Here is a 26,156-nt window from a genome sequence, read left to right on the forward strand (position 1 = left end):
TTCTGCCACCGATAACCTCCCACCAGCCAATACACTCCCAGGGTCTCCTCAGGGTGCCGTCGGTCAGGCAATGTTGGCTGGCGATCTCCAGGGGGAGAGCTTTCTTTGTGGGGGCACACACCCTCTGGAATGAGCTACCCCCAGGGATACGACTGATCCCGGACCTCTGGACCTTTCGCCGGGCTCTGAAGACTTTTTTATTTCAGCAAGACGGGTTGGCTTAAAAATTTTAATTGGTTAATTTTATGGGTAAGGGGTTTTAAATTGGGGGAAGCCAATATAGATTTAATTATGTTTTAAAGTATTTTAATGTTTATATTTATGTTTTTAAATCCTGGCTGTTCACCGCCCCGAGTCCTTCGGGAGACGGGCGGTATAAAAATTTAATAAATAATGAAATGAAATGAAATTATATTACAAACATGCAATGTAATTATGAAGAATCATGATTTGTCACCTGATTCCAGCCTTTCTAAGAAAGGGTAATCACTCATAAGGCAGTACACCTAGAATTTTCTCAGACTACTTTTTGTGTGTATTAGACTTTCATGGCTATCATTGTTGCAGGTAGTATGTCTACCTTATATGCAGCTCTATCATTCCTCTCTATTGTAGTTGTTTCCTTTACCACATTTCCACTGTAGGATTCACCTCTATTATTCCTGTGATGCATTTCATATTCCCACATTCCCTACAGATTGGATAAGCAACATGGTTGTTATTAGGAAGCCTGAAAAGATTAGAATCTGCATTGATCCCAAGTTTCTGAATATGACCCTAAAACAGTCATACTATCTAATGCCAACATTGATAACATTTTGCACAAACTATCAAAAGCATGGGTTTTCATGCTTGTTGATGCCAGAGATGCCTTTTTACAGTGCAAATTGGATGAAAAGAGTAGCTAGATGATCACATTCTGGACTCTTTAGGGCAGAACGAGATGGCTCAAACTACCCTTTGGAGTCTCTGTAGCATCAGAGGTGTATCAACAAAAGCAGCATGAAATTTTAAGTGGGCTCAGTGGAATTGAGCTGATAGCTGATGACATTGTCCTGGTTGGCTGTAGTGAAATAGATGAAGAAGCTGAGCATGATCACAATGAGAAGCTAATAGCACTATTAGACTGGTGTAGACAGATAAGGCTGAGGCTGAGTGCAAAGAAATTACAGAGATTTACTGATTTTGTCATATACTTAGCAAAATTCCTGCTGCACCTGTCCAAGGAGTGTCAACCATTGAGACATCTTCTGGACAAAGATGCGGTTTGGCACTGGCTTCCCATGCATGACTAGGCAGTAAAGGAGATAAAACACTTGGGCACCACTGCCCAGTGTTGAAATACTATGATGTCACAAAGCCTGTTACAATTCAAAATAACTCAAGCAAAAATGGCCTTGCTTACTGCAAGGTCAGCCAGTTGCATATGCGTCCAAGGCTCTTTGATCTGCTAAGATAAATTATGCTCAAATTGGAAAAAAAATGTTTAAGTATTGCATTTGCTTGCCAGCATTTCCATCATTATCTTTATGGTCGGGATATAATCTCAGCTGAAACTGATCACGAGCCACTAATAGCCATATTCAAGAAGCTCCTTCTGTGTGCTCCCAAGCGTTTGCAGAGCATGATGCTTACTTTGCAGCATTACAACCTCAACGTTGTCTACAAGCCAGGATGTGAAATGTGTATCAGTGATACCCTAAGCAGGGCTACACCACATCAGACATCACCTGGAGGAGAGCACGAGCATCATATGGTTTGTTGGTTGCAACAGGAACAAACCCTTTCTGCTGAAGTCATTCAAGCAGACTATTTGAATCTCACTAGGCAGCAGCTACATCAGCTTATTCAGCACACAGACACTGATGCAGTTTTACAGATATTGAAAGCTATCGTTCTGAACGGGTGGCCGGATGAGATGGAGGCAGTTCTTGCAATTGTGAGGGAATACTGGTCCTTCAGAGATAAGATCAGCATACAGAATGGTATCTTGTATAAAGGTCCAAGAGACATAATGTCAAAGTCATTGTGAGCAGAGATGATATTGCACATATACTCAAGCCACATTGGGAGGTGAGGCATGCTACAGACAAGCTTGTGATACTCTTTACTGGCCTAGCATGCAAGGTGAAATCAAAGACTTTGTTAGCAATTGTCCCACTTGCAATGAATATGCATGTTTGCAACAAAAAGAAACCATGATGTTACATGAAATACCCTCACTTCCTTGGCAGATCATCAATATAGATTTGTTAACTATGCAAGAAAAGAGTACCTGATCATTATTCAAACTTCTGGAAAATTGAACTTATTCCTGACTTGTCTCCTGAAACTATTAGGAGATGCTAAACTCAGTTTCCACGTTATAGCCAACCAAATAATGATCTCTCATAATGGCCCTCAGTTTGCAAGCCTACAGTTTAGGAAACTTGCTGCAGAATGGGAGTTCAAGCATGTGACTTTCTCACGACATCACCCACAAGTTAGTGGCAAAGCTGAATCAGCTGTGAAGATTGTTAAGAATTTATGCAATAAAGCACAAAGTGATGGTAAAGATCCATAGAAGGCCATTCTACATTGGAGAAACACTTCAACTGAGGGCATGGACAGTAGTCCGGACAGAGGCTGATATCAAGGAGACTAAAGACCAGTGGCAAATAAGTTGTTTGAGACCTCTGTGATACAAGGTGTCCCAGAAAAGTTATGGTTTAAGAGACAAGTATTCAAGATATGACAAATCAGCCAGAGATTTGCCAGAATTGAATATTGAATCTGTATGAAACTGCTGCCTGGAGATCAAACAGGTTGCTGGAAAATGGGTATCTGTTTAAAACAGGTGGTACCACACTCCTATCTAGTGGATGTTAAGGGAACTCTCTATCATCACAATTGTGTGGATCTGCATGTGGCTGAGCAGCCTGACCCTCAATATCCAGTGGACAGGCCAGACTCACCTGGTATTTACAGGCTACACTTACCCACTGACAATAGGGAATGCACAGTGTCAATACCACAGACCAATGTTAACGACAATCCTAAGCGAGCTGGTATACCTGACAGCAGTCAAATGCAGAATGTCCAGTAAGTGGGGAGAAGAGCCAAGCAACCTCAGCAAGGTCAGAGAAGCTCTTAGGACAAAGAGAGGCAGTCTTCACCCATAGTGGCAGACATTCACAACCATCCAACAGACTTTACCTGTAGAATGTGGTGGTATGGTTCTCATCTGAAATTTTACAATGTTGTTTGGTTAACATGAAAAGGGGAAGATGTTATAGATGGTATGTCTACCTTATATGCAGCTCTATCATTCCTCTCTATTGTAGTTGTTTCCTTTATCACATTTCCACTGTAGGGCTCATTTCTATTGCACAATTATAGATTGATGCAATAGATGCACAATTATAAAATGTCATTTTATTCTAGTCAGAACAAAAACAAATGTGCATCTAAATCAGGGGTCCTCTAAGTTTTTGAACAGGAGGCCAATTCCTCAATTCCTCAGATTGTTGGGGGACCGGACTGGCTGGGTGGGCGTGGCTAAGTGGTCATGTGACTGGGTGGGTGTGGCCAATTTAGCAGTCCATTTTGCCTTTGTCCTTGCTGTACTTGCTCAACCCAAGGAATCTATTTACTTAAGACCCCCCCCCCCAAGGGAAAAAGAGTGCAAACTTTCTTGTCACTTGCCTAACTTCATTACAACAGCAGCTTCAGGCTCCTTAAAATAGGCCATTAAAAAAAGAATTTAAAACAAACAATATTTCCTTCAAAATAACTCCTGATCCTATGTTTCAGATGACCTGTGAGTGTCTGCCAGCAGGGGAGGCGGCCAGGGAATGGATAGGAGACCAGCCTCCTTTTTTGAATTATTTGGGATTACAGGGCAAGGTCTTTTAAGACTGGAGGAGAATTCACAAACTGATTTGCTTTTTGCCACACTTGTGCATGTGTATACACACATATGAATATCTACCAAAATTGTTCAGCAACCAGTTTTGATGGATGTACTTTATATATGGCAAAATCAAAGCAGTGGGTGAATTCTCCTTCAGGCATTATACTGTGGTTGCATTTGAATTAGTGTTAGCCAACTTCAGCTGATTTTGAAAAAGCTAGGAGACATGGAGACATATCCTCCACCCACCCACTTTTAAAGTGCTACTTTAAAAGCAGCCCCTGCCCTACTCAAACACCGGCACTGGTTCACATGGCTGTGAAAAAGACTTTTAAATTAAGGCTGTAGTTTTGCAAGCTCGGAGAAGGCAAGCACCCCCTCCCCCATTCAAACTGTGAAAAAGATCCCGTTTAAATTGTTTTAGAAGATTTTTAAATTAAGGCAGTATTTTTGCAAGCTCGGAGAAGGCAAGCACCCCTTTCCCCCATTCAAACTGTGAAAAAGATCCCGTTTACATTGCTTTCAAAGGCTTTTAATTTAAAGCAGCCAGTTTCCAAGCTAGGAGAAGGCAAGCAAAAAATCCCCATTCCAACTGTGAAAAAGTTCCTGTTTACATTGCTTTCAAAGGCTTTTAATTTAAGGCAGTACTTTTTTAAGCTTTTCATATCACCCCTCACTAGCCCTCCCCCACATCCTTCGGTCTTACCTTCGGCAGCAGCTGCGTGATCAGAAGTGCAGCTCAACTGGTGAAATAAATGTGGCTGGAGTGGATGTTCACTGGAAGATAAAGTAAGGGGCGGGGCTTAATCCCACCACTCCGCGGGCCAGATGCTTTGCATTGGCGGGCCGTATCTGGCCCATGGGCCGTAGTTTGAGGATCCCTGATCTAAATGATATAATTCTACTGAAATGAATAAAAGTGTCCTGTTCAATCCAGTGCACACATGCATTAATCACTAGATGTTAAACTAGTTCCAAATGCTTGATTTTAGTGCAAAAAGTAGAACAAATGTTTTTGTAGTGTTCCTATAGAAAGCAACAAAATTATGTTAGTTAGCCAAATGAATTTAGATTGTCTAACAGAAGACAAACAACTTATCTGTTCTCCCTGGAAACAAAATAGTCAGTGGCAGTCAAAATACTTATCTTCAGCAAACTGGTACTAGTTTTTCCCCCCCCAAATTAGAAGCAATTCGAAAACTCTTTTGTGACTGCTTATAAATGAATGGGAGACAAATTCTACTGTCTATAATATAATTCATTTCCTTTGTTGCGTTGATAACCAAACCAATAATCTGAAATTATATTTTTAACATCATCTTTCTAGGCATCCAGAAGGGGAAAAATAGTATTTCTCATGTGAATTTGGTAGTAAAAGAAAATAAGTGAAACTTATTTGTGAAGTGAAAATTGATCTGCTTAGCTGAAGATTTCATCAAAGAAATCCAATATTATTTAACACCCTAGAAACCAGTTTGCAATATTCAGTAGTGGGTAACTACATTAGTTATGGTTTGGCTTTGGGACAAACTTTATTTGGAGAAACTGGATCTAAGTAATACCAATAATGCCTATCATTATTGTAGTTCTTTTCTAACGAAATTCTGTGAATTAAAAAAATCTGTAGCAAGCAGCTTCCCAAAAATACATATTTTAATAACTTCATATTATAAATAAGTATTTATGTATTATATATTTAAATCTTCCATATTTTTAAAAATATGTATATATTTTTTGAACCAATTTATTTAATGATGTGTACTAGTGCTATATGCTAAATAGTGGTTGCTGAGTAGGATAAACTGTTCCTGAAAATTGGATGGGGCAACAGTCATGACATACCATCACTTTTAAGTACATTGTTTTGGAGAAAAAAGTAAATAGAAGAAAATGATATCCCTATGCAGTGTTCTTGTGAGGGTTAAATAAGTTACTAAATGGGTTTCAGGGGAAAAAAGTGAAAATCATAAAATAGAATATAATACAATATAAATGGAAATAAAATAAAAATGCATAATGTTACCACTCCATGATTATATCAACTTCTGTTTTCTTATGGATTATACTATTTGAAAATCCAGATCAATAACAAGCCAGCACTGAAAGTAAATGAAAGATGTTCAGAATAAACATCCTTTTCAATCTGCTATTTAAGAATAATTTACAATCTCATGAGATTTCTTATAATGTATTATTTATTGTTATTATGTAAATATCCAGGGCACATAGGAAAATTTTACATTACTCTATTGCTTTCAGATAACAACCCTGCTTCAAAAGACAATATTGTCTGATTCTGTGCAGCAGTGTTAAGACAAGTCATTGGATCATGATTTATGCTTGCCATTCAACTTTATAAACTAGATTTCATAAACATATACGTTGCCACATTAGGTTGCTTTGTACATATATTAACTATTTTATGCTTCCTTTGCACTATCTGTTTTTATAGAGCTTTAATTTTGAACATATATATCTTTTGCAGTATCTTTATCCTTAGTTAATCAGAATTGTAGAGAGAACTAGATAACCCTTTGGGTAATCTTTTTAGAGATATTCCTTCACTTAAACAGAAAAACAGAATGCCCAATGGGCAAATTACTGTTATTTCGTTTTTAAAATTAAAGAAGAAATTATCATTTTATTAAAGAAAAAAGATGTGTAGCAAGATAAATATAGATGCTTTTCCTTTAATGAACAATGCTTCAGATGGCAACATTTGTGGTTGGTTTGCCATTCTTTAACAATACTATAACATTTTCACTTCTTTTTTCTCAGCTTAAAGCAGTAAAAAGCTGACCTTGCTGGAATTTTATTTTATTTTATTTTATTTCGAATTTATATACTGCAACTTCTCCCGAGGGACTCAGGGCGGTGTACAGCCAGATAAAAAACATACAATACAAACATTAAAAACAATTAAAAAGATATATATTAATTTGGCCCCAATTTAAAATAACAAACCAATTAAAAATATTTAAAAAATATATTAAGCCAGCCCGGCTTGCTGAAAAAAGAAAGTTTTAAGGGCACGGCAGAAGGCACCGAGATCTTGGATTCTCCTTATCTCTGGGGGCAGCTGATTCCAGAGGGTAGGTGCCCCCACAGAGAAGGCCCTTCCCCTGGGGGTCACCAGCCTACATTGTTTGGCTGATGGCACCTCGAGAAGGCCCTCTCTGTGGGAGCGCATAGGTTGATGGGAAGTCATCGGTAGCAGCAGGCAGTCTCGAAGATAACTAGGTCCTATGCCATGGAGCGCTTTAAAGGTGGTAACCAACACCTTGAAGTGCACCCGGAAGACCACTGGGAGCCAGTGCAGCTCACGCAGGAGCGGTGTTATGTGGGAGCGCCAGGCGGTTCCGGTGATTACCCACATTCTGGACCAGTTGGAGCCTCCGGGTGCTCCTCAAGGGGAGCCCCATGTAGAGAGCATTGCAGTAGTCCAGGCGTGAGGTGACGAGGGCGTGAGTGACTGTGCACAGGGAATCCCGATCAAGAAAGGGCCGCAACTGGCGGATCAGGTGAACCTGACAAAAGGTCCCCCTGGCTACAGCCGTCAGATGTTCCTCTAAGGACAGCTGCATATCCAGGAGGACTCCCAGATTGCGAGCCCTCTCCGCGGGGGCCAAAGACTCGCCCCCAATAGTCAGTGATGGAGTCAACTGACTATATCGGGATGCCGGGAACCACAGCCACTCAGTCTTGGAAGGATTGAGCTTGAGCCTGTTCCTCCCCATCCAGATCCGCACAGCCTCCAGGCACTGGGACATCACTTCAAGGGCATCATTGGGGTGGCCTGGGGTGGAGAGGTACAGCTGGGTGTCATCAGCGTACTGATGGTACTTCACCCCAAAGCCACGGATAATCTCAACCAGCGGCTTCACATAAATGTTGAACAGAAGAGGTGAGAGGACTGACCCCTGAGGCACTCCACAAATGAGAGGCCTTGAGGTCGACCTCTGCCCCCATGCCAACACAAACTGTGACCTGTCTGAGAGAAAGGAGGAGAACCACTGTAATACGGTGCCCCCCATCCCCAACTCCTCTAACCAGTGCAGCATGATACCATGGTCGATGGTATCAAAAGCCTCTGAGAGATCTAACAGGGCTAGGACAGAGGAGCAACCCTTGTCCTGTGCCCTCCAGAGATCATCTACCAACGCGACCAATGCCGTTTCCGTGCTGTGCCAAGGCCTGAAACCTGACTGGAATGGATCTAGACGTTTCCTCCAGGAATTGTGGAAACTGTGGCGCAACCACATTCTATATATATTGAGAACAAATCATGGCTTAATGGGAACTATGTGCTGAAGACAGATATCTTCACTTTCTGATAAATTGAGCATAGTTATTGGAATCATGACAATATCATTTTTAAATATATTAATGTCTATCTTTGCTACAATGATATTCTTGTGTTTCTGTGTTGAAATGATCCATGTTCCATTACAAAGCCTTAGAATATCCAGATTCCTCATTAAATGATTGGATGAGTTTAAGTGGTGGCAATCCAGAGAATTCAACTGAATCAAATGAATTGGAAAACAGATCAATTACTTTATCCTGCTGCCTGTCATCTACTTGTTATCTTCTTCTGTTAGTGGACTGAACATTTCCTTTACTTTTTTCTTTTCATTTACACGTTGAATGAAATTTTTTAAACATTTCTTATTATTATTGACATTTGTTGCAAGTCTTAGTTCATTCTGACCTTAGTTTATTTAACTTCATTCTTGTAGTTTTGGGCTATTTGCTGGTACAGGACTGTCTGCAGATTTTACTCTGCTAGTTGTTGCCAACTATAGGGGGCAGCACTCTTCTGTTTCAAGGCCATGAACCAGGGCTGTCCAAAGACATTTCTGCATTCATGTGGCCAGCATGATGTCTTGGGATCCTGTTTCCTTCCCACCAAAGTGTTACCTGTTTATCTACTCACATTTACTGCTAGTTGGGCAGGAGCTAGGTGAAGATGGGTGTCTACCCTGTTACGTAATGATCGAGTCTCAAATTCAGGCTGTTGGCTTTCCCAGCTTCTTAATCACTGAGCCATCACAATGCCCTATTTGCTGGTGTGCTGTTTTTATTTATTTGTTTCCTATTTATTAACTATCCATCTTCTTGAATTATATGTTCCTCTTGAGGGTGAGGAACTAATCCTGCATTTGAAAAAAATTGGATCATTTCAAGGCAACAAAACTAATCAGCCAAAATTCAATAGCTAAAGTTATTTCAGATTTCTTCCTATATTGTCAATCATGGTTCATTAATTTCAATGGACCAAAAGTAAAAAGGAGAAAATAAATATAGGCTGCAATGCTTCAATGAGAAGAAGAAAGAATTAATAAAGAAAAGACGATGTTAGCTCTTACACTATAATTGCAATAATGCATTAGCTATAAGTGCATATTTTGTATCCCAGGACCTATGCAGTGGAATCAGCTGTCCTCTAAAGCCAAACAAAGGGGCATTCCAATAACCAAAGATATCTCTGATTATATACTATATATTCCAAAAATCAAACCAGAGCTAAATGGGCTTAAAGGACTATTTCAAAAATCAAATTTTTCCTCTCTCTTTGTCTTAGACTTAGAGAATAAATAGTACATAAGAACTATTTTTGGAATTATTAGTTATCTGGCCCACATGTCTGGTTTGGTAAATTATTGCCCGTTTAATGATTTTTTAAAACTTGCATGATATTTTCAGAGAGTGGTATTGAGCAAAACATATTATATCATCAAATGGCCTATTGATTTCATTAAATGATTTGTCCCATTTTCTTCAACAAGTTCCTCTTTGTATTTTAATGCTAGAAGTTCCTCTATTTTTAAAGAAATAAAGTTCTGGATATTACATTCAAGAAGAAAGTGTGCATTTACATGACAGAATGCTTTTCACTTTCAATTTTTGGAATATGTAATTGAATATGTTCATGAATAAATGCATCTGTCATAGGTAAATACAATTGAACTTAATGTAAAGGAAGCGGGCTCTGATAGATGACCACTGGATAACTTTCTATTCACTCTATTCTAAAAAGCAATGCATCCGGTTGGAAAAAGTACAAACTCAGCCAAAATCCTTTTGGTTCCTCTAGGAGGCCTCTAAGTTGTCAGAAGAAAGGAACATTCTAATGACATACAGCTTAAGGGTTGGTTAGGTCAAGGGGATCCACATGAGTTAAAAGTTGTCTACTGTCAGAAGATGATTTGAATCTATGCTTCAGTAATCTACAAAAAGAATTATAACTGTTTTGCAAAGAAACTCAGTAATTAGGAAATGTCAATTAAAAATGATAAATGTATATGACCATATGAATTGCTGAGTTAACAGAATCCTTTGTCTAGAAGGGTATAAAACCATTGTACCTAATTTCTGTCTTTGTTCAACGCTTCATGTACAGAGCCTTAAACCTATTGCGCAATATATAAAATTTGTCTCTGATTAATCTAAAAGTTGTGTTTGTCTTATTAAATCCACAACAAATTCATGTTCAAAAATGTTTTTGTCACAGTGGGCAGTTTGCTTAGTGAAAGTAAGAACAACTTCAATGTCAAAAATACCTGAATCAGTCTTGTACTGCTTAGAAATAATGACAGTCATGGTGTCTTGCTGTGAGGAAGCAGTTTCTTCTATTCAGTATCAACAAATTTGCAATACTTTTTTTCATGGCCTCAGTTTAGATAGTATAAATGTGAAAGTACAAGTAGATTTTTAAAAAGTTCTTAGTTTTGCAAATATTGGGATAGTTTCTCCAAATATCTGCAGGCTAATTCAACATCATCTTCTGCAATAACTTTTAAATTTGCAAACATATCTTTTCATCATCAAACTAGAGTATTTGTAATACTGTTTTGTATTTATTAGCTATAATATACTTTTTAATTAAATCTTTCTAATCATATATATTGATTAATTGTATTGACAGTATCTTTAGATAAATTATAAACTTTAATGACAGTTGACTTTAAATCACTATTTCCCATTGGAAATACTGAATAATTACTGGAAAGAGTTTAGCTGTGTTCAGAATGCTTCAGTCTTTACCACCTCTAAAATATATTGGGTAGTTTGTTTCAAATGTTCTTACAGTAGTTTCAGCAGAATATGGAACAAACTCAGAATTGAGTGAAGCATTCAATTTTTCCCTCAGATATTTCAGAATCAGGGAATTTCTTCTTTCAAGAAAAACTAATGCAGTCCTTTTACTTGAAGCTATTATAAACTTTGGGGTGTAAATTGCAAAACTATCTTCTTTTGTAGGAATAGCATTCATTTCTCTGTTTTTTTCAAGATTTTTAAATGAGCTTTTTTCCCCTTGATCTATATTGTTGTTCTTATCCAAGTTCACATGAAATTGCAAGTCAATTTCATTTTTGCTGTAGACACCTATGTTCTAGTTCTTTAAGCTTAATATTTGATCCCCCTTGTCTCCATTTCTAAAATAATGGAAAATTTATCTTTTGGCAATGTCTTAAATTTACACATTCATTTTTACATCATTTTGTGGGGTAGTATAATACAATATCACCAACGATGCCCTTGAAGTGATGTCCCAGTGCCTGGAGGCCGTACGGATCTGGATGGGGAGAAACGGGCTAATAACAGGCTCAACCCATCCAAGACCGAGTGGCTGTGGTTTCCGACGTCCCGATATAGTCAGCTGGCGCCATCACTGGCTATTGGGGGCGAATCATTGGCCCCCACGGAAAGGGTTCGTAACTTGGGCGTCCTCCTGGATTCACGGCTGTCTTTAGAAGAGCACTTGATGGCCGTGACCAGGAGGATTTTTCATCAGGTTCGCCTGATTCGCCAGTTGCGTCCCTTTCTAGATCGGGACTCGTTACGCACAGTCACTCATGCCCTCGTCACCTCTCGTCTGGACTATTGTAAAACTCTCTACATGGGGCTCCTCTTGAGGTGCACCCAGAGGCTCCAACTGGCGCAGAGTGCGGCCGCGCGGGTGGTTATGGGAGCGGCGTGAAGCTCCCATGTAACACCTCTCCTGCACGAGCTGCACTGGCTCCCAGTGGTCTTCCGGGTGTGCTTCAAGGTTCTGGTTACCACCTTTAAAGCGCTCCATGGCTTAGGACCTGGTTACTTATGGGACCGCCTACTACCATCAATAGCCTCCCACCGACCAGTACGCTCCCACAGAGAGGGGCTCCTCCAGGTGCCGTTGGCCAAACAATGTCGGCTGTCGGCCCCTAGGGGGAGAGCCTTCTCTGTGGGGGCACCGACGATCTGGAACGAGCTCCCCCCAGAGATACGAAGGATTCCAGATCTGCGCACTTTCCGCCGTGAGCTGAAGACTCTGTTATTTCATCAAGCTGGCCTCGCCTAAATCTTCTCCCTTTTAAGTACAAATTTTAAATTTTAATGTATTTTAAAATATGGGTATTTTAAATTATGGGTAATAATTCAGCCAAATTTATTTAATTCATTTTATTCAATTTTATTCGATTTTATTTTATGGCTGTTCACCGCCCTGAGTCCTTCGGGAGTAGGGCGGTATAGAAATTCAATAAAATAAATAAATAAATAAATAAATAAATAAATAATAAACAAACAAACAAACAAACAAACAAACAAACAAATAAATAAATAAATAAATATCCTAATACTGAAAGCTCGTGCTATGAGAGACTGTGTGGAAGCTGGGAAATAATAGGAGACAAATTAAGACATAAAGAGCTAACAGATAAGAAAGAAGATTGTTAATATTTATTTCACAAATGCAGCTCAGTCCAGGCTGAAAAAAATCCAGCAAAAAAAGATTCAGAATGATCAGAGATGCTGTCCTATTAATTCCTTAATAAAGGAAAGCTGGAGATTCTGATCACAATTTCAAGGTTCTGTACTCTGTCCTTATTCTTAAATTAAAATTTCTTGTTTGTCATTCTTACTTTCTGGATCATGCCTGCAGTATAGGCCTTAGCAAACACCAAACACCATTTTATTTGAAATGTCTCAATAATAGTACAAGTTGCTATTACTTGTATCCTAATTTTTTTAATGAAATCAAGAATCTCTGTTATTCTATGGTCCCCAAGAGAAAAATTAATTAATTAATTAATTAAAATAAGAGGTTCAGAAACCTAAGCCTAATGACCACCAAAACCATTTGAATGTTCCCTTCCATTACTTCTATTTACATTTCACTGACCACTTCTCTCTTTCAACCTACCAATTAAGAGGCAATAAGGTGGAACATCTTTTAGTGCCAACATCATTATCATTAGGAGCGTCCCTCCAGAGTTGAACATAGTTTATCAAACACACTCAGGGGTAGTGTGTTTGCATGACAATGAAGTATGAAGAATTCATTGGCATTATATGAAAATGAAGTATGATTAACTAATTAATTGAGTATTGCAGAATAGCTTTGCTTTGAGTACATCTGTAACCATCATGTAACTTTGATATCAATCAGCAATTATATTTCTTTTGTTTCCTATGGTAAATTATATAAAAGTAACTTGGTTTTATTTCTGATGCACTTCTTTGATGTGAAACTCAGAGTTGACCTCTTTTGCTTCTATACAGAAATAAAAGACTTTTGTCTTTCCTTGGTCCTGTGTGGCTTCTTCATACCATTCCTGTATCTAGGCAATCTACACTGCCTTAAGTATGACTTTGAATCAGTCACTCTTTCTCAGCACAATTCACCTCACAGGGTTGTTGTTGTTATGAAGAAAATAAGAGGAGAAAGAAGCATTCTATGGTTATTTAGCAAAATAATAAAGGCAGAAAAAAATAAATAAAATAAAAGCCACTTTGTTCCAAGTCTAGGCATCCGAGGATAATATTTCTTCTTGCACAGAACATAACTGGGGTAAAAAAAAGCAACAAGGAAAATCTGGGCATTGATAATCATAATTTTGAACTATATTCTACATTTTTAGTACCAACAGCTGTGCCATGGGCTTAATATGGAAAAATTAAAAAGAATTGCAGTATATTTTCCTATCAAACATTTGATCAGTATTTGAAAAGATGAATAGCACTGAATAATTTCAAAATGTATTTCTCTTTCACTTTTCAGCTTCTTTCCATTCATTCATCCATGAAATGTATTAGAAAGAATTCCTACTATGATTATAATAACTTTGACAATGTACAAAGTACATCACCTGCAGAATAATAACAATCATAATGGATTACAGAGCACATGTTGCAAATTCGATGGGTACAGGAATGGAATACCACTTGATGTCACAATCAAAACAGGCCTGACTCCTACTGTTTTTGTTCTAATTCCTTCCATTTTATTTATTTAGTTATTTGCTCAATTATATCATAAAAATATATAAACTCCTCAGCAGTACAATATAAAACATAGCAATTAAATAGCCTAAACTCATAAAAACTGTAATAGCCTAATCAAGTCAGGTACTACTACTACTCATTCCTCAGGAGATCTCTGTAATAACAGATGGACAACAATGTTGGAATTGTGAATATCAAAGGGTCCTGACTGGCTGATGCTAAAATCAAATATTGGACATTTATCTGATCCATCAGAGCATGTCTGTGTTTGTAAGATCAAAGCAAACTTTATACTTTTCTTTTCTTTTTTTCTCTTGTAAAAGCTCAGGTGAATAAGGTTTAACAACAAAAAAGGGAGAAGTGCTGTATTTGGGCAGTGAGGCAGAAAGAATAAAAATCAATATATAGATAAAATATATAAATAATTTTCTGGATTAACCAGCCACCCGTATAGCTCAGAGGAAATTCAATATGTGCCAAGAGATCAATAGCTGTTCACATTTTAGAAGGCCAGTACTGCATCAGGTAGACCTGATAACAAAATGAATATAAGGTTTTAGACAATCTGGTCAGAAAGATAGCTGCTGAAGTCTGCCAATACTCAATGGTGGTAAAAACTCTGCAAATTCACACATATTCACACTGCTGCATTGCTTATATATCTGGCAGCACCTGGAGTATCAAGTATAAAAGTTTCACATAGAAGGCTTCATCCACATTTATATGTGCACAAATATTGGGTTCTTTTGGGGAACTCAGGTTTTTTTTTTAATCACATCTAGCTAAAATAAATAATTTAAACCAACAAGAAGGAAGTGGGATAAATAACTGATGCACATTTACAAGAAAATGGACAATGAAGTAAGATTAGTAAGAACCTTGATGTAGGATAGTTTCAATGAGGTATTTTCAAGACAAAAGTAACATTTTCCAATCCTTCACACTGGAAGACAAGAGCCAGTATTGGATTTCAGAAGTCTCATATCATATTAGATGGGGGATACACAGATGAAGTGAACACTTAATAAGAAGTGTTGGGAGCTTATACAGTTTATTGATTTGACATTTTGAGATTACAACCAAGTTTTACATGTATAAATCCCATGATAAATATCTGGAAGTTCTGAATCTGAAGAAGTGTTTTCTCATGTTGGGATCTCCAGATATATATGTGACTACACTACAGTATATTTTCCAAACTTGTGAGAAAACTCCCCTTCTCATGCAATCTATTTTTAAATGTCATGAAGCAATGATACAATGCAGGTGAACTAATTCAAGTTTCCAAAGGAGGCAAAGAAATGCTAAGAATTATATTTTAGAAATAAAATCTTCTAGCATTTTCTTTTTTCTATAAGAAAAATGTTTTTTTAATTAGCATAAGCATGATTTTAAAAACACTAGTATTTCTAAATGAGTGAAATATCATTTAAACATATATAATATGATTAGACATCCTTCAAAATATAGCTTTATTTGAAAATAACAACTGGCTGTACTATTAAAACCAGAGCCTTTTCTTGGGAGAGCTATGATTAAACAGAAAAAAAGTCATGAAACTTTGTTTTTAAATATGCTAACTGCTGTAAGATTGTATGCACAAATCTGGAAAGATTTGGCATTACCAGAAGGAGGAATGGTAGGTGAAAATGAAGCTGAGATGGATAAATTGAATTATTTGATCAGAAAAAAGACAATATCTACATTTATTGCTGATTGGAGACTTCTTACAATCTGTTGCAAACTGCCCTGAGTCAGTTAGGTGAGATGGGCAGTACCGAAAACAAACAATGAAATGAAATGGCAATCCCTGACTGAAGGAACACGGAACAAAATTACTCTATTATTATTGGATAGGTACTACAGAGTATGAGAGTTGAGCTAATAATTCAGGAGTTTAATCATTTGAGACCAAGAGCCACATGTGACCTATAGGTCACGATGACCCACCTATGACATAGAAGATTGTCTTCTATTTGATAGGGTAGTCAGCCAAGTTTTTTTTTACCTCTATGTCATTGAAATATGTATTATAGGCACATAGTATTTAAGTCTGCCTTAGCTATGAAAATTCACTGAGTAACCTAATGCTCCACCAGTTATTGTGGTGTAAATGAGAGGGCACTATGAATTCCATCATGTACTGCATGAAAGAGAGAATATCAATCTAATAAAGAATATCAACAGTAGCATAACTATTAATGTAATAGTATATAGGAAGGCTATATTCACATTTATGTCAAGATATAACAGGTATAATTGACATATTTTGATTGTTCTATTTAAATTCTATTTGCAAAGGGAAGAATAATATTTTGACTGCATTTTGTTTTTAAAAATATTCTATAATTAAGAAGACATGGATTGGCTATGAGATAATAGATAATACAAGAACTCTGTTTTAGTAATGAATACTGACTATGTTATAGATACACATAAAAAGAGTTTAAATTGCTCTGAGAGATAACTGGATAAAAATCTGCAGATATCAGATATAAGACATCACACTAAGGATTAGATTATGCATTTCTACATTCTAAGAAGCAAAAATATATACCATTAAAAATGGGTGCTTTAAATATTTCAGATCAAAACCTAGTACTAGTGACATTAGTTCACTGTTTTCTTTCATCTTCTATAGATAGACATTCATATTGCAGAACACCTTGGAGAAATATCCAGTGCATTTTGTCTATTTATTGTCTATTTACCAAGAATCTTCTCATATTAAAATAAACTGCACATTTATGGAGGCTATTTCAAAAATAAGGTAATTTAGTTTCTTTGCCAATGCATAAAATTAATGAGTAAATTTCCTCAAGACAGTATCAATTGTGTAAATCTGCTTTAGAAAGCCAAAAACTCAAGCTCTCTGCCTCTCCTCCCCATGAATCCATGCACCGTTTCAGCAACATTTGAAAATGAAATCGTAAAATGTGCAAATACTCTTACAAAAGGGAATTGCTATCTTTCTGAAGATCTAAATAATGTTAGAGAAGCTTAGCTTTTCCCTCCAGGCCTATTGTGGCTCCTAGTTCTGTAAACTGCATAGAAAACAAACATAAAGCTTCAGAAAGGTGATGCTCTTTCAAGAAAGAGTGGGATAAAAGTTCACTTTTACTCGATTAATGTCAACAGAAAATGCCAAGCTGCCAAAGGACACATTATAAAGCTACACAGCTACAGAGACTGACAGGCAAAAATCCATGGCCAAATTGCTCTGCCAGAACAATAGCTACACTTCATCCTGAATGATGAATTCCATTTTCAAGTTCTAAACTATTTTCCTATGGGAAAAATTACCATAGGCTATTTTAGAATGTCTAAAGAAGGATATTCATGAGGATCAATGTGGGGTATTATTTAAAAGACAATGTTAGAAATACATTGAATGTCTTGTAATATTTGGAGCAACATAATGAAGAAGAAGCCACACCGATTTACCTAGAGGCAGATAAAGCCTTGATCATTTGAACTGGGCTTTCTTGTTCAAGATATTAGAAAACATGAATTTTGGAGCTAACTTCATCAAATTGGTAAAATCTATTTATACTTCACAGAAAGATGAAATAATTGTTATTTTGTAATTAGGAGGATACAATCTGATATTTGAAAGTCATGGATATTTATGGTAGGATAAAGTCAAGGTTAATGCGGATTTTAAAAAGAATTATATGATATTTGCTAAACAGATATTCCTTGAGTTATGATCACAATTGGTTCCAGAATTTTGATCAGATGCCATGATGGTTATCAAGTGAGATGTCCACAAGATCACCTTACTCAATAGCCTCAATCCCAGTTCCCCCCATTGTTTTCTGTCTATTTAATGAGCAAAGGCAAAAGTTATGCAGCATACCTCATTTTTAAATATCCAAAATTTCTGGTTGACATCAGGTTGGACAAACCTGTTTTTTTCACTTTATATAGGAATCAATATAGTTGCTGTTAAATTCCTATCTCAAAAAAAAAGTGTTTTCAAATAGTTTAGAAGGTTTTTGCACCTAGAAGTATGCTGAACCTTAATAAGAACCTGAAAGGGCCCATAAGAAACATTTATAAAGTAGATGATTTTGGTGCTCTGCTAATATTTGTTTAAATGTGTTAATAATAGCTACTTTGATGGATCTGTAAACAGCTTCTGATTCTGCTTGCTTTGCTATTTCACACTGAGACCTTGTTAATGGTGGCAAGAATCAAGTTATAGGCCTGGAACCAGAGGAGCATAAAATGAATTGTTGCCTCATCATCTAGAACTGATTCATTTTGAAGCAACTGTCTTTGCTTTGTCTCTTCTTCATTGCTCGCTGGGTCAATATTTTTAGTTATTTTCAAAATATCAAAATTGTTATACTAATGCTATTAGAGGCATCTATCAATAATATGCCCAAAGCATCAACTGAACTTGGTAAAGTCAAGTCCATAACAATGAGGCCATCCTTAAAACTCTCTGGCATTTAACTATCTCAAAAGAAGTACCAAAAATATTAATGTTACAATGAAAAAATTCAAAACTCCCCATTTTTTCTGCCTTTAGTATTCTCTTGAAATACAATATTTTGTTCTCCCATCCCTTTTTCACATGCACTGCTACAGATACAACATAAGTCAAAAATGATAAAGGCTTCAGTATTACAGCTTTAGCCAATATTTTGACTTCTTTGCTCATTCTTATGTGGAAAACTACGCATCATATATAATTTTCCAATTAAGCATCATTGTCTTTGGGATATAGAAGAATCACTATTCCTTTCTTCTATTTGCTGATCTATTTCTTCTTTTTGATTGTACTGAAAATGGCACTTTTATCCTTGCCTTTGTTTCCTCTATTCTCTTTTGATGTCTTCCCTAATATCAATATTTAAAATTCAAGTTCCTTAAGGTTTGTCCTGATTGAAGTTTATTTATGTTACTCTTTTAAAATGTTGCTATGTGTGGCTACAATATTTATTAGTAACCTCAAAAAAAATAAATAAATCATAGTATAACTTATATAGTCTTCCATTGTGTTTGGAAGAATAATTTCTTTCCCCACCCCACAACGTATCATTTATCCCAAAGTGATTGAATTCCGCTCCATTATGAACTTTACTCCAGACAGATAAACTTTGAACTATTTGTACTTAGGAATAAATAATTCAATAAGTAAGAAATTCCTTTACAAAAGATAAAATACAACCTCTAGTTTTTTTCATCAAATCTAAAACAAACTTTTTTGTAACCAAGTAACTTCCTACCAAGTAGGAAAGTTCAAAGCCACATGAAGAAATACTTCGTGATCTAAAAAAAAAAAAAGAGTTGCTATGCTCACCTGAAGATATGTTGATTTTATTCTTCTTCACTCCAGTAACATTGATACGGACGTTGACTTTTCCCTCAGTCAAATCAATCTGTATGCTACCCAATCCTTCAGCAAAATTGCTGAACAACAAAACTCCATTTGGATTCCATGTTCGAAATTGAAAGCTGACTGAGAATAATTCACGATTTGGATGGCCAGGCACTTCCAGGAAACTAGTAGCATTGAAAAATACTGGCACTGTATGAGGCTCCACACAGGAAAAGCTTAAATTCCCCTATGTAAAAACAAAATGAAAAACACATGCATGTAAAATCCAATATCTTTCAACTGTGCTTACAAAAATAATGTCCTCATAACTTGCATAATAATTGCATTGACCCAGTGAAATATAGAAATATAAAACATTAATTTATGGAAAAATATTATAACAATTAAATAATAGTGACAGGTATTATTCTCCTAACTTGACAATCCTTGGAATTACTAAATTTTCTGAAATATCCAAGTATCTACTGTACCTGGAAAATAGAATGGAAACACATATATAATAAATATTTAATATTGTTCCACCTACAACAATCTTTTTCGGTTATTTTTAATTTTGTAATACAAATGTGGAGACCGGCTGAGACAGCATTGTTGCCCTGACAGTCTTTAATGTGTGTCAAAATTAATATTCAAAGACTTCTGGTTAGTTGTTGTTGTTTTGCTATGTGCAAAGACACTGACAGTTGTAAACAATATTTTAACCTGCTTATTTATGACTGTGAAATAACAGCTGGCAGTTCATTAGCTGTTGTTGGCTAATCATAGGCATTAAGTTCTTTCTAAGAACCAGGATGTCATAATGTATCAGCATAGATCCAAGTGGTGTCACCTTTTGCAATTGAAAGATAGAAATTTTATTGATGTGTAAATTTTGTAAGTTCCATCCAAGATTTTTTGTTAATGGATTATCATGGCTGGTTTATGCCATAATCTTTTAATTTTTCAACTCTTTCAGCTTGCAACATAATCTTTCAACCACAGAGCCTGATAGTCTCATGGTTAAGGCACCAAGCTAGAAACCAGGAGACTGTGAGTTCTAGTCTTGCCTTTGTCATGAAAATCAGCTGTGATTTTGGGCCAGTCACTCTCTATCGGCCCAAATGACCTCACAGTGGTGTTGTAGGGAAAATTGGAAGAGGAATATTATAGTTTGCTGCCTTGGGTTATTTATAAAAATAATAAAGGCAGAATAATAATTTAATATTAAAATATCGCATATTAAATAGATTAAATAAATAAATACATTTTTATTTTCAGATCTTGATATTTTCCAATTCTTTGCCTACTATTGCCTGAAAAGCATTCAAGGATACCTTTGAGAATTTTCTTGGCAACTACAGAGTACATTCAGGTAGTTGACAAACTTCTTACAGCATACAAAACCATGCAACATTTCATGGAAGATTGATTTTCTGCATTCACATTTGGACTTCCTTCCAAAAATCTAGGTGCAGTCAATGATAAACATGGTGAAAAGTTTCCACCACGACATCACCACAATGGAATAATCAATGCTGGCTGATTATTTTTGGACAGTGAGATGCATTGTACATCACATACAAATGAATATCAGCAGCATAGCCCTGTTGAACTCATGCAGCATGTCAGAATCATTATGCAATTAATACATTATAGTCATTAAAAATTAATTTCATATTTCATATATTAGATTTTGACACAGCAGGATTGTTTTCCCCAATATATTCTATTCAATATATTTATGGATATATTAACATTTTGCATAAATAATGTTGACAAAGAATTAAGATTGTAAATTCTCATTTATACTATAACAATTGAATGACTTCTGTGCTGATTTGCCACAGAAATAATGTAGGTTGAATTATTTAGGGTGAAAACAGCCAAGTAATGTCCTGCATTAACAAATCTCTTAGATTAAATAAATCAAGAATTTTCAGGAATAAATTTGGGTAATCCTATCATCAGTGTTATGAATAGGAAGTCAAAATTATCTGAAAAGAAAAGGCAAAGAAAATTGTAATAATATGTTTATCTAAATTTATTAAGTAACAATGGCATCAGTAACCATTTGGGAAACCTGGAGAAAAGCAGTTATTTTATATAATTAATTATTTAATTAAAATTATCTGTAAAAAGTATGTATTCTGTAGAAATGTAAGATTAAAACAGAAGAAATAGAAGTAATTCAGAAGCAGTCTCCAAATACTGAGAATTCCTGTTGAAGGAACTACCTTCTCCTTAAACTAATATGACATTTAAAAAACCCTCACATTATTAGTTCAAAAAATATAGGATGGTCTATATTAGACTAACGTTTGTGCTTTTCTGATTTAAAAAAAACAAAAACAGATTAAGGGCCAGGTATAAGGTAGCCTTTCTTTTCTAAGGGATATATCCCTTAGAAAAATGAAGCCATGTTTTACATGAATCCAATTTCTTGGGACAATAATAATAACAAAGTGAAGAAATTTGTTGTTTTTAGAAAAGAAATGAAAATCTATGCTGATTTAATTAGTAATAAATTGATCTTGTTTTCCTACTAGTAAAGCAATAGAAATAACTCAGCTTGAAATAAATGAGGGAGCCATTTTTACAGCCATAATTTCTGTTGGAAAATCAAGTAAGTCCAAAATAATATCTCCAAAATAATATCTTCTTCATGCACTAATGCATTTCTATATTGCATATACAAATCTTTCAACAGTGTTAGAAATACAATATAAAACATCAATAGCTATGGAACTATATTTGTTCCTTAGATCATTCCCTCTTGAAGAATGCAATTACTTATTCAAAGATCTTGTTATTCAAGGGACAATTTTGAAATCAGCTGTTAAATATCATAAACCCTGTTTGATTAGTGTATAAAGGTTATTTATTCACTCTACAATATGTTCCTCAGCCAGTTTTGGCATCTTTTAAGATACCTGAAAAGCAGCTGTGTAAAGTAATTCTTAGAGCAAAACACCAAGAAGACCAGGGAATCTTTAAATAATAAAAATATGAAGATAACTGAAGTAAAAAAGTGGAGAATAATCATGAATCCAAAGATTAAATATTCAAGTGGTGATCTGAAGGTGTAAAAATAAAAGGATTTTTGAAAAAAACTGTAACAGTTGGATTGGAAAGAGTCTGGTTTAGGTTAGGGTCAAAGGCCTATATAAAAAGTGATTTTTTTAAAAAAAATGTAGAATTAAAAATGATGATTTTGGATAAGAACTACAAAGTACAAAACAACAACAACAACCCAATAACAGCTAGACCAAAGAAATAGCAGTGTTCCAGGATTTGAGGGACTGCTACAAAGATGAAGAACTATTTTCCAAAGCACCAGAAAACAAGACAAGAACCAATGGATGGAAACTAATCAAGGAGAAATGTAATTTAGAACTAAGGAGAAATTTCTTAATAATGAGAACAATCAATCAGTTGCTAATTGTTGCTAAAAATTTAAATCTTTGATTTTTCAGAAAGAATGTTAGAAACAATGAAGTGATGTTCAAATCAGCTATTATCAGACATGTAAACTTATTTCATGCACTCGTTATCCAAATTTGTTAATCCAATATAAATGGATTACCCATTCCTAAGAGTGCAGCAAAATTTATATGACAAAGTATAATGTTTTTTGACATATCATAATACCATTCAAATTATTTTGTTGTTTTGAAAAAAACAAGTCATTATCACCCATAAATATCAATACATTAATAAAAATGCATCCATCAAAGGACATACAAAAATATAGCCACCTAATTAAGTATCTAATATTGGCCTAGTTTAGCAGGCTAGCCTCAGGGAATTCACTGTATGTTATTTTGAATGATATAGTTAAGAATATTTTCAAAATTACAATCTGGTTTATGAGTTTAGACAAAAGTGACTCTAAACACCAGTAAAGATAATTGTCCAATGCTTTTCTTTTTTTCACCTCTTGAAATCCCAAATATGTTGAAAGAAGTGGCTTTTTTTAATTGATAATATGTGAAGCTTAATAGCTTTCATTTGGATTATCAAGACATTCACTACATGATGGAAAAACATTCCAAAGACCCATTTAAAAATTGTTCTTAATGCAGTTTATTCACACAAATGATAAAATGTGTATCAAGGTATGTAGTGTAAAAGCGGATTGCAAGTATATATGAATACTATGCAAACTGCCTTTTTCCCATTATATGTCATAAAGCAATATACTGACCCCAGTAGAAGGTTCCAACTTCTTTCTTCTGGCCATATCTGTGATATTGTTGGTATTGTAGATTATGCTTTCCATGCAGCCTTTGAAATTCTTTCTGCTGTTTGAACTGGGCTTCCCAGAAAAAGGCATACCTCCAAATGTTATCTTTGAAAAGAAATGTGAAACATTTTATAAGAATGACAATTTGCCTGATCTCTTACAGATTTTATCTGTAAATAAGTGAGTTAAGCTCAGCTCCTGAATCAAAATTAACATACTTGCACAATTTAGTTCACAAGATGTAGCAGTTTGCCATAGCGTCTTTGAGGAGATATGATGTGATGTGATATTATACAATCAGCAAGGTAAAGCTAGATGCTGCTGTTTGCAACCTCTGCAAATTTATTTCCTGTTATCTATTGTTGAACATTCTAGTGAAGACCTATCTGCAAGAACCAACAGAAACCATCAATATGTACTTTTATTGAGAGAATGAGCTATCTTTCTGTAAATTGCATCACTTCCCAGATTCTGTGGAAATTTTAATTTTAAGGCACCAAGTACTATGCTGCAAGCTGATAATAACTTAGACTATGATGTTCCTTTTATAAATTTTGAATGGAATACAGTCCACAGAATATCTATTTCCTGTCTTATTTTTCCTTTGGAAGCCTCTCCCTATAAGTTCCCCTTAATTATGAAAGTTGTATTGGAATACTCAGGGCGTTACATGAAATATAACATTTGAAATGCAATGGCTTTCCTGCCACAAGGCAATGCTTATTAGCATATGATCCATCCATTCCAGGGAGAAAGTAATTAATTGCGCAATCAAAACAAGAGTTTAAATGGGCTCACTAACATTTGCCCCCTTAAAATAGAAAATAGGAACTCATTTAATTTAGGAAATGAATGAAAAATGCAAAACTTTTTACTTATAGCACCTTAAAAAACACAAGTGAAGATGAACCTGTCCTTGAGTCTGCAACATTTGTGGCATGTTTTGCTTTTCCTAGAAACTAATTATCATACAATTCCAAAAACTGCAAACTTGTGGCAGGGTTTCAACAATGAGAACTTCATCAAAGAAATGTAAAGTTTTGGCTGTTCTTCATAAAAGAGGAAAAAATCGTAAAAATAAATTGAAGGATCTGCTACAACTTTTTGGATGTTGATACTTTGTGATACAATTCTTCTATTTTACTACCTCTTGGTATTGCCACATCAAGTAGCCATACTTCCTTCTTTTTAACCACTGTTTAATCTGGGGGTTTTATGAGCCAAGACATTTACCAATTTGTATTTGAAGACCTACAATATTTTAACCTGTTTTTGGTTACTTTTCAACTCTACATTCTTATCTATTTTCATTACTGACAGATGATAGTTTTTACAGATATTCTAATGAATAATTTTCATATAAATATGGAAGTAAATTATTTTTGGCATTTTTTAGTATTACTGCAATATGTAAATCAAATCCTATTTGTTTATCTAGTCTGTCTTCTTATTGTTTTAAACATGCATAGGAAAAATGTCAGAAGAGATGATAGTACCTAGCCAAACTTTGTTATATCAGAAATGTTATGAAAAGTTGGGTTTAGTTAGTGCTTAGAGAAAAACAAAAACAAAATAAAATCCTAGGGAAACTTTCCTGGTAGGCTGTGGCTTAACCATTTCCTTATTGTCGCTAAAACACGAAAACCCACAATAGGGATCTTTTCATTATATCTTTATTTTATTTATTTGCTTGTTAAATATGTACTATGTATTATCAGATTTACAGTGGCCTATATTTATTTTACAGCTCAAGACATTATACATATTTGATCACTTTTTAAACTTAAAAGTTCCAAAATAAGAATTTTAAACCATGTTCAATTTAATGTTCCCCTTTGCTAAATATGTCCGTGTTTTGTCATATTCTATTACTAGAACTATTACTAGAATAGCTTTGAGCTTATTTGAACTGATTTGCGACTTAGAACTGACTATTATCTAAATCAGCACTGAAATTACATGCATTTCATAACTTCTGAAAACATCCTTTGTGTGCAATTGCTAATGTGCATATCCTATATCTGAAAGGAAAGCACTGAACACAAATTGAATAGGAATGGATGATGGTGTACCTCGTAGTCCAGATCCAAGTAGTCAAATTCCCCATTGATCCGAAATTGCTGCAAATGCCTATCAAGGGTGAGATTGATGTTTCTCCCATGACGCTCTATTAAAACAGAATGCCAATGGTGATCATCCAAAAGGCTACCTGTGGTTACAGATGTGTGTCCATAGATTGAACCATACTGGTTGCTACCTGTGAAAAAACAGGGAAAAAATGCTGATTTTAATTTTATTTTTTATTACATTTTATGCTGCTCAGTGATTCTGGGCTCCTTGAACTAAAAATAACTACAATATTAATGTTTAATATTTTTCCTTGTATTGATTTAGTATTACATTTTGTCAGTTTACTAGAGTCT

General features: G+C 35.4%; 1 protein-coding gene across 3 annotated transcripts in view; it reads right to left on the bottom strand.

Annotated features, from left to right (window-relative positions):
• CNTNAP2 (contactin associated protein 2) overlaps window positions 1-26,156 on the bottom strand; it is a 1,550,102-nt gene that overhangs the window by 813,605 nt on the left and 710,341 nt on the right. For all 3 annotated transcript variants that reach the window (XM_060691806.2, XM_034416464.3, XM_087892376.1), the window contains exons 6-8: window positions 25,806-25,990; window positions 23,695-23,838; window positions 19,473-19,737 (exon numbers count right to left, since the gene is read on the bottom strand). In XM_060691806.2, coding sequence (XP_060547789.1) covers window positions 19,473-19,737; window positions 23,695-23,838; window positions 25,806-25,990 — 594 coding nt within the window. The remainder of the gene's footprint in view (window positions 1-19,472; window positions 19,738-23,694; window positions 23,839-25,805; window positions 25,991-26,156) is intronic.

Source organism: Pantherophis guttatus, chromosome 4, assembly GCF_059756535.1.
Source record: "Pantherophis guttatus breed Tessera chromosome 4, ASM5975653v1, whole genome shotgun sequence".
NCBI classification, from domain to species: domain Eukaryota; kingdom Metazoa; phylum Chordata; class Lepidosauria; order Squamata; family Colubridae; genus Pantherophis; species Pantherophis guttatus.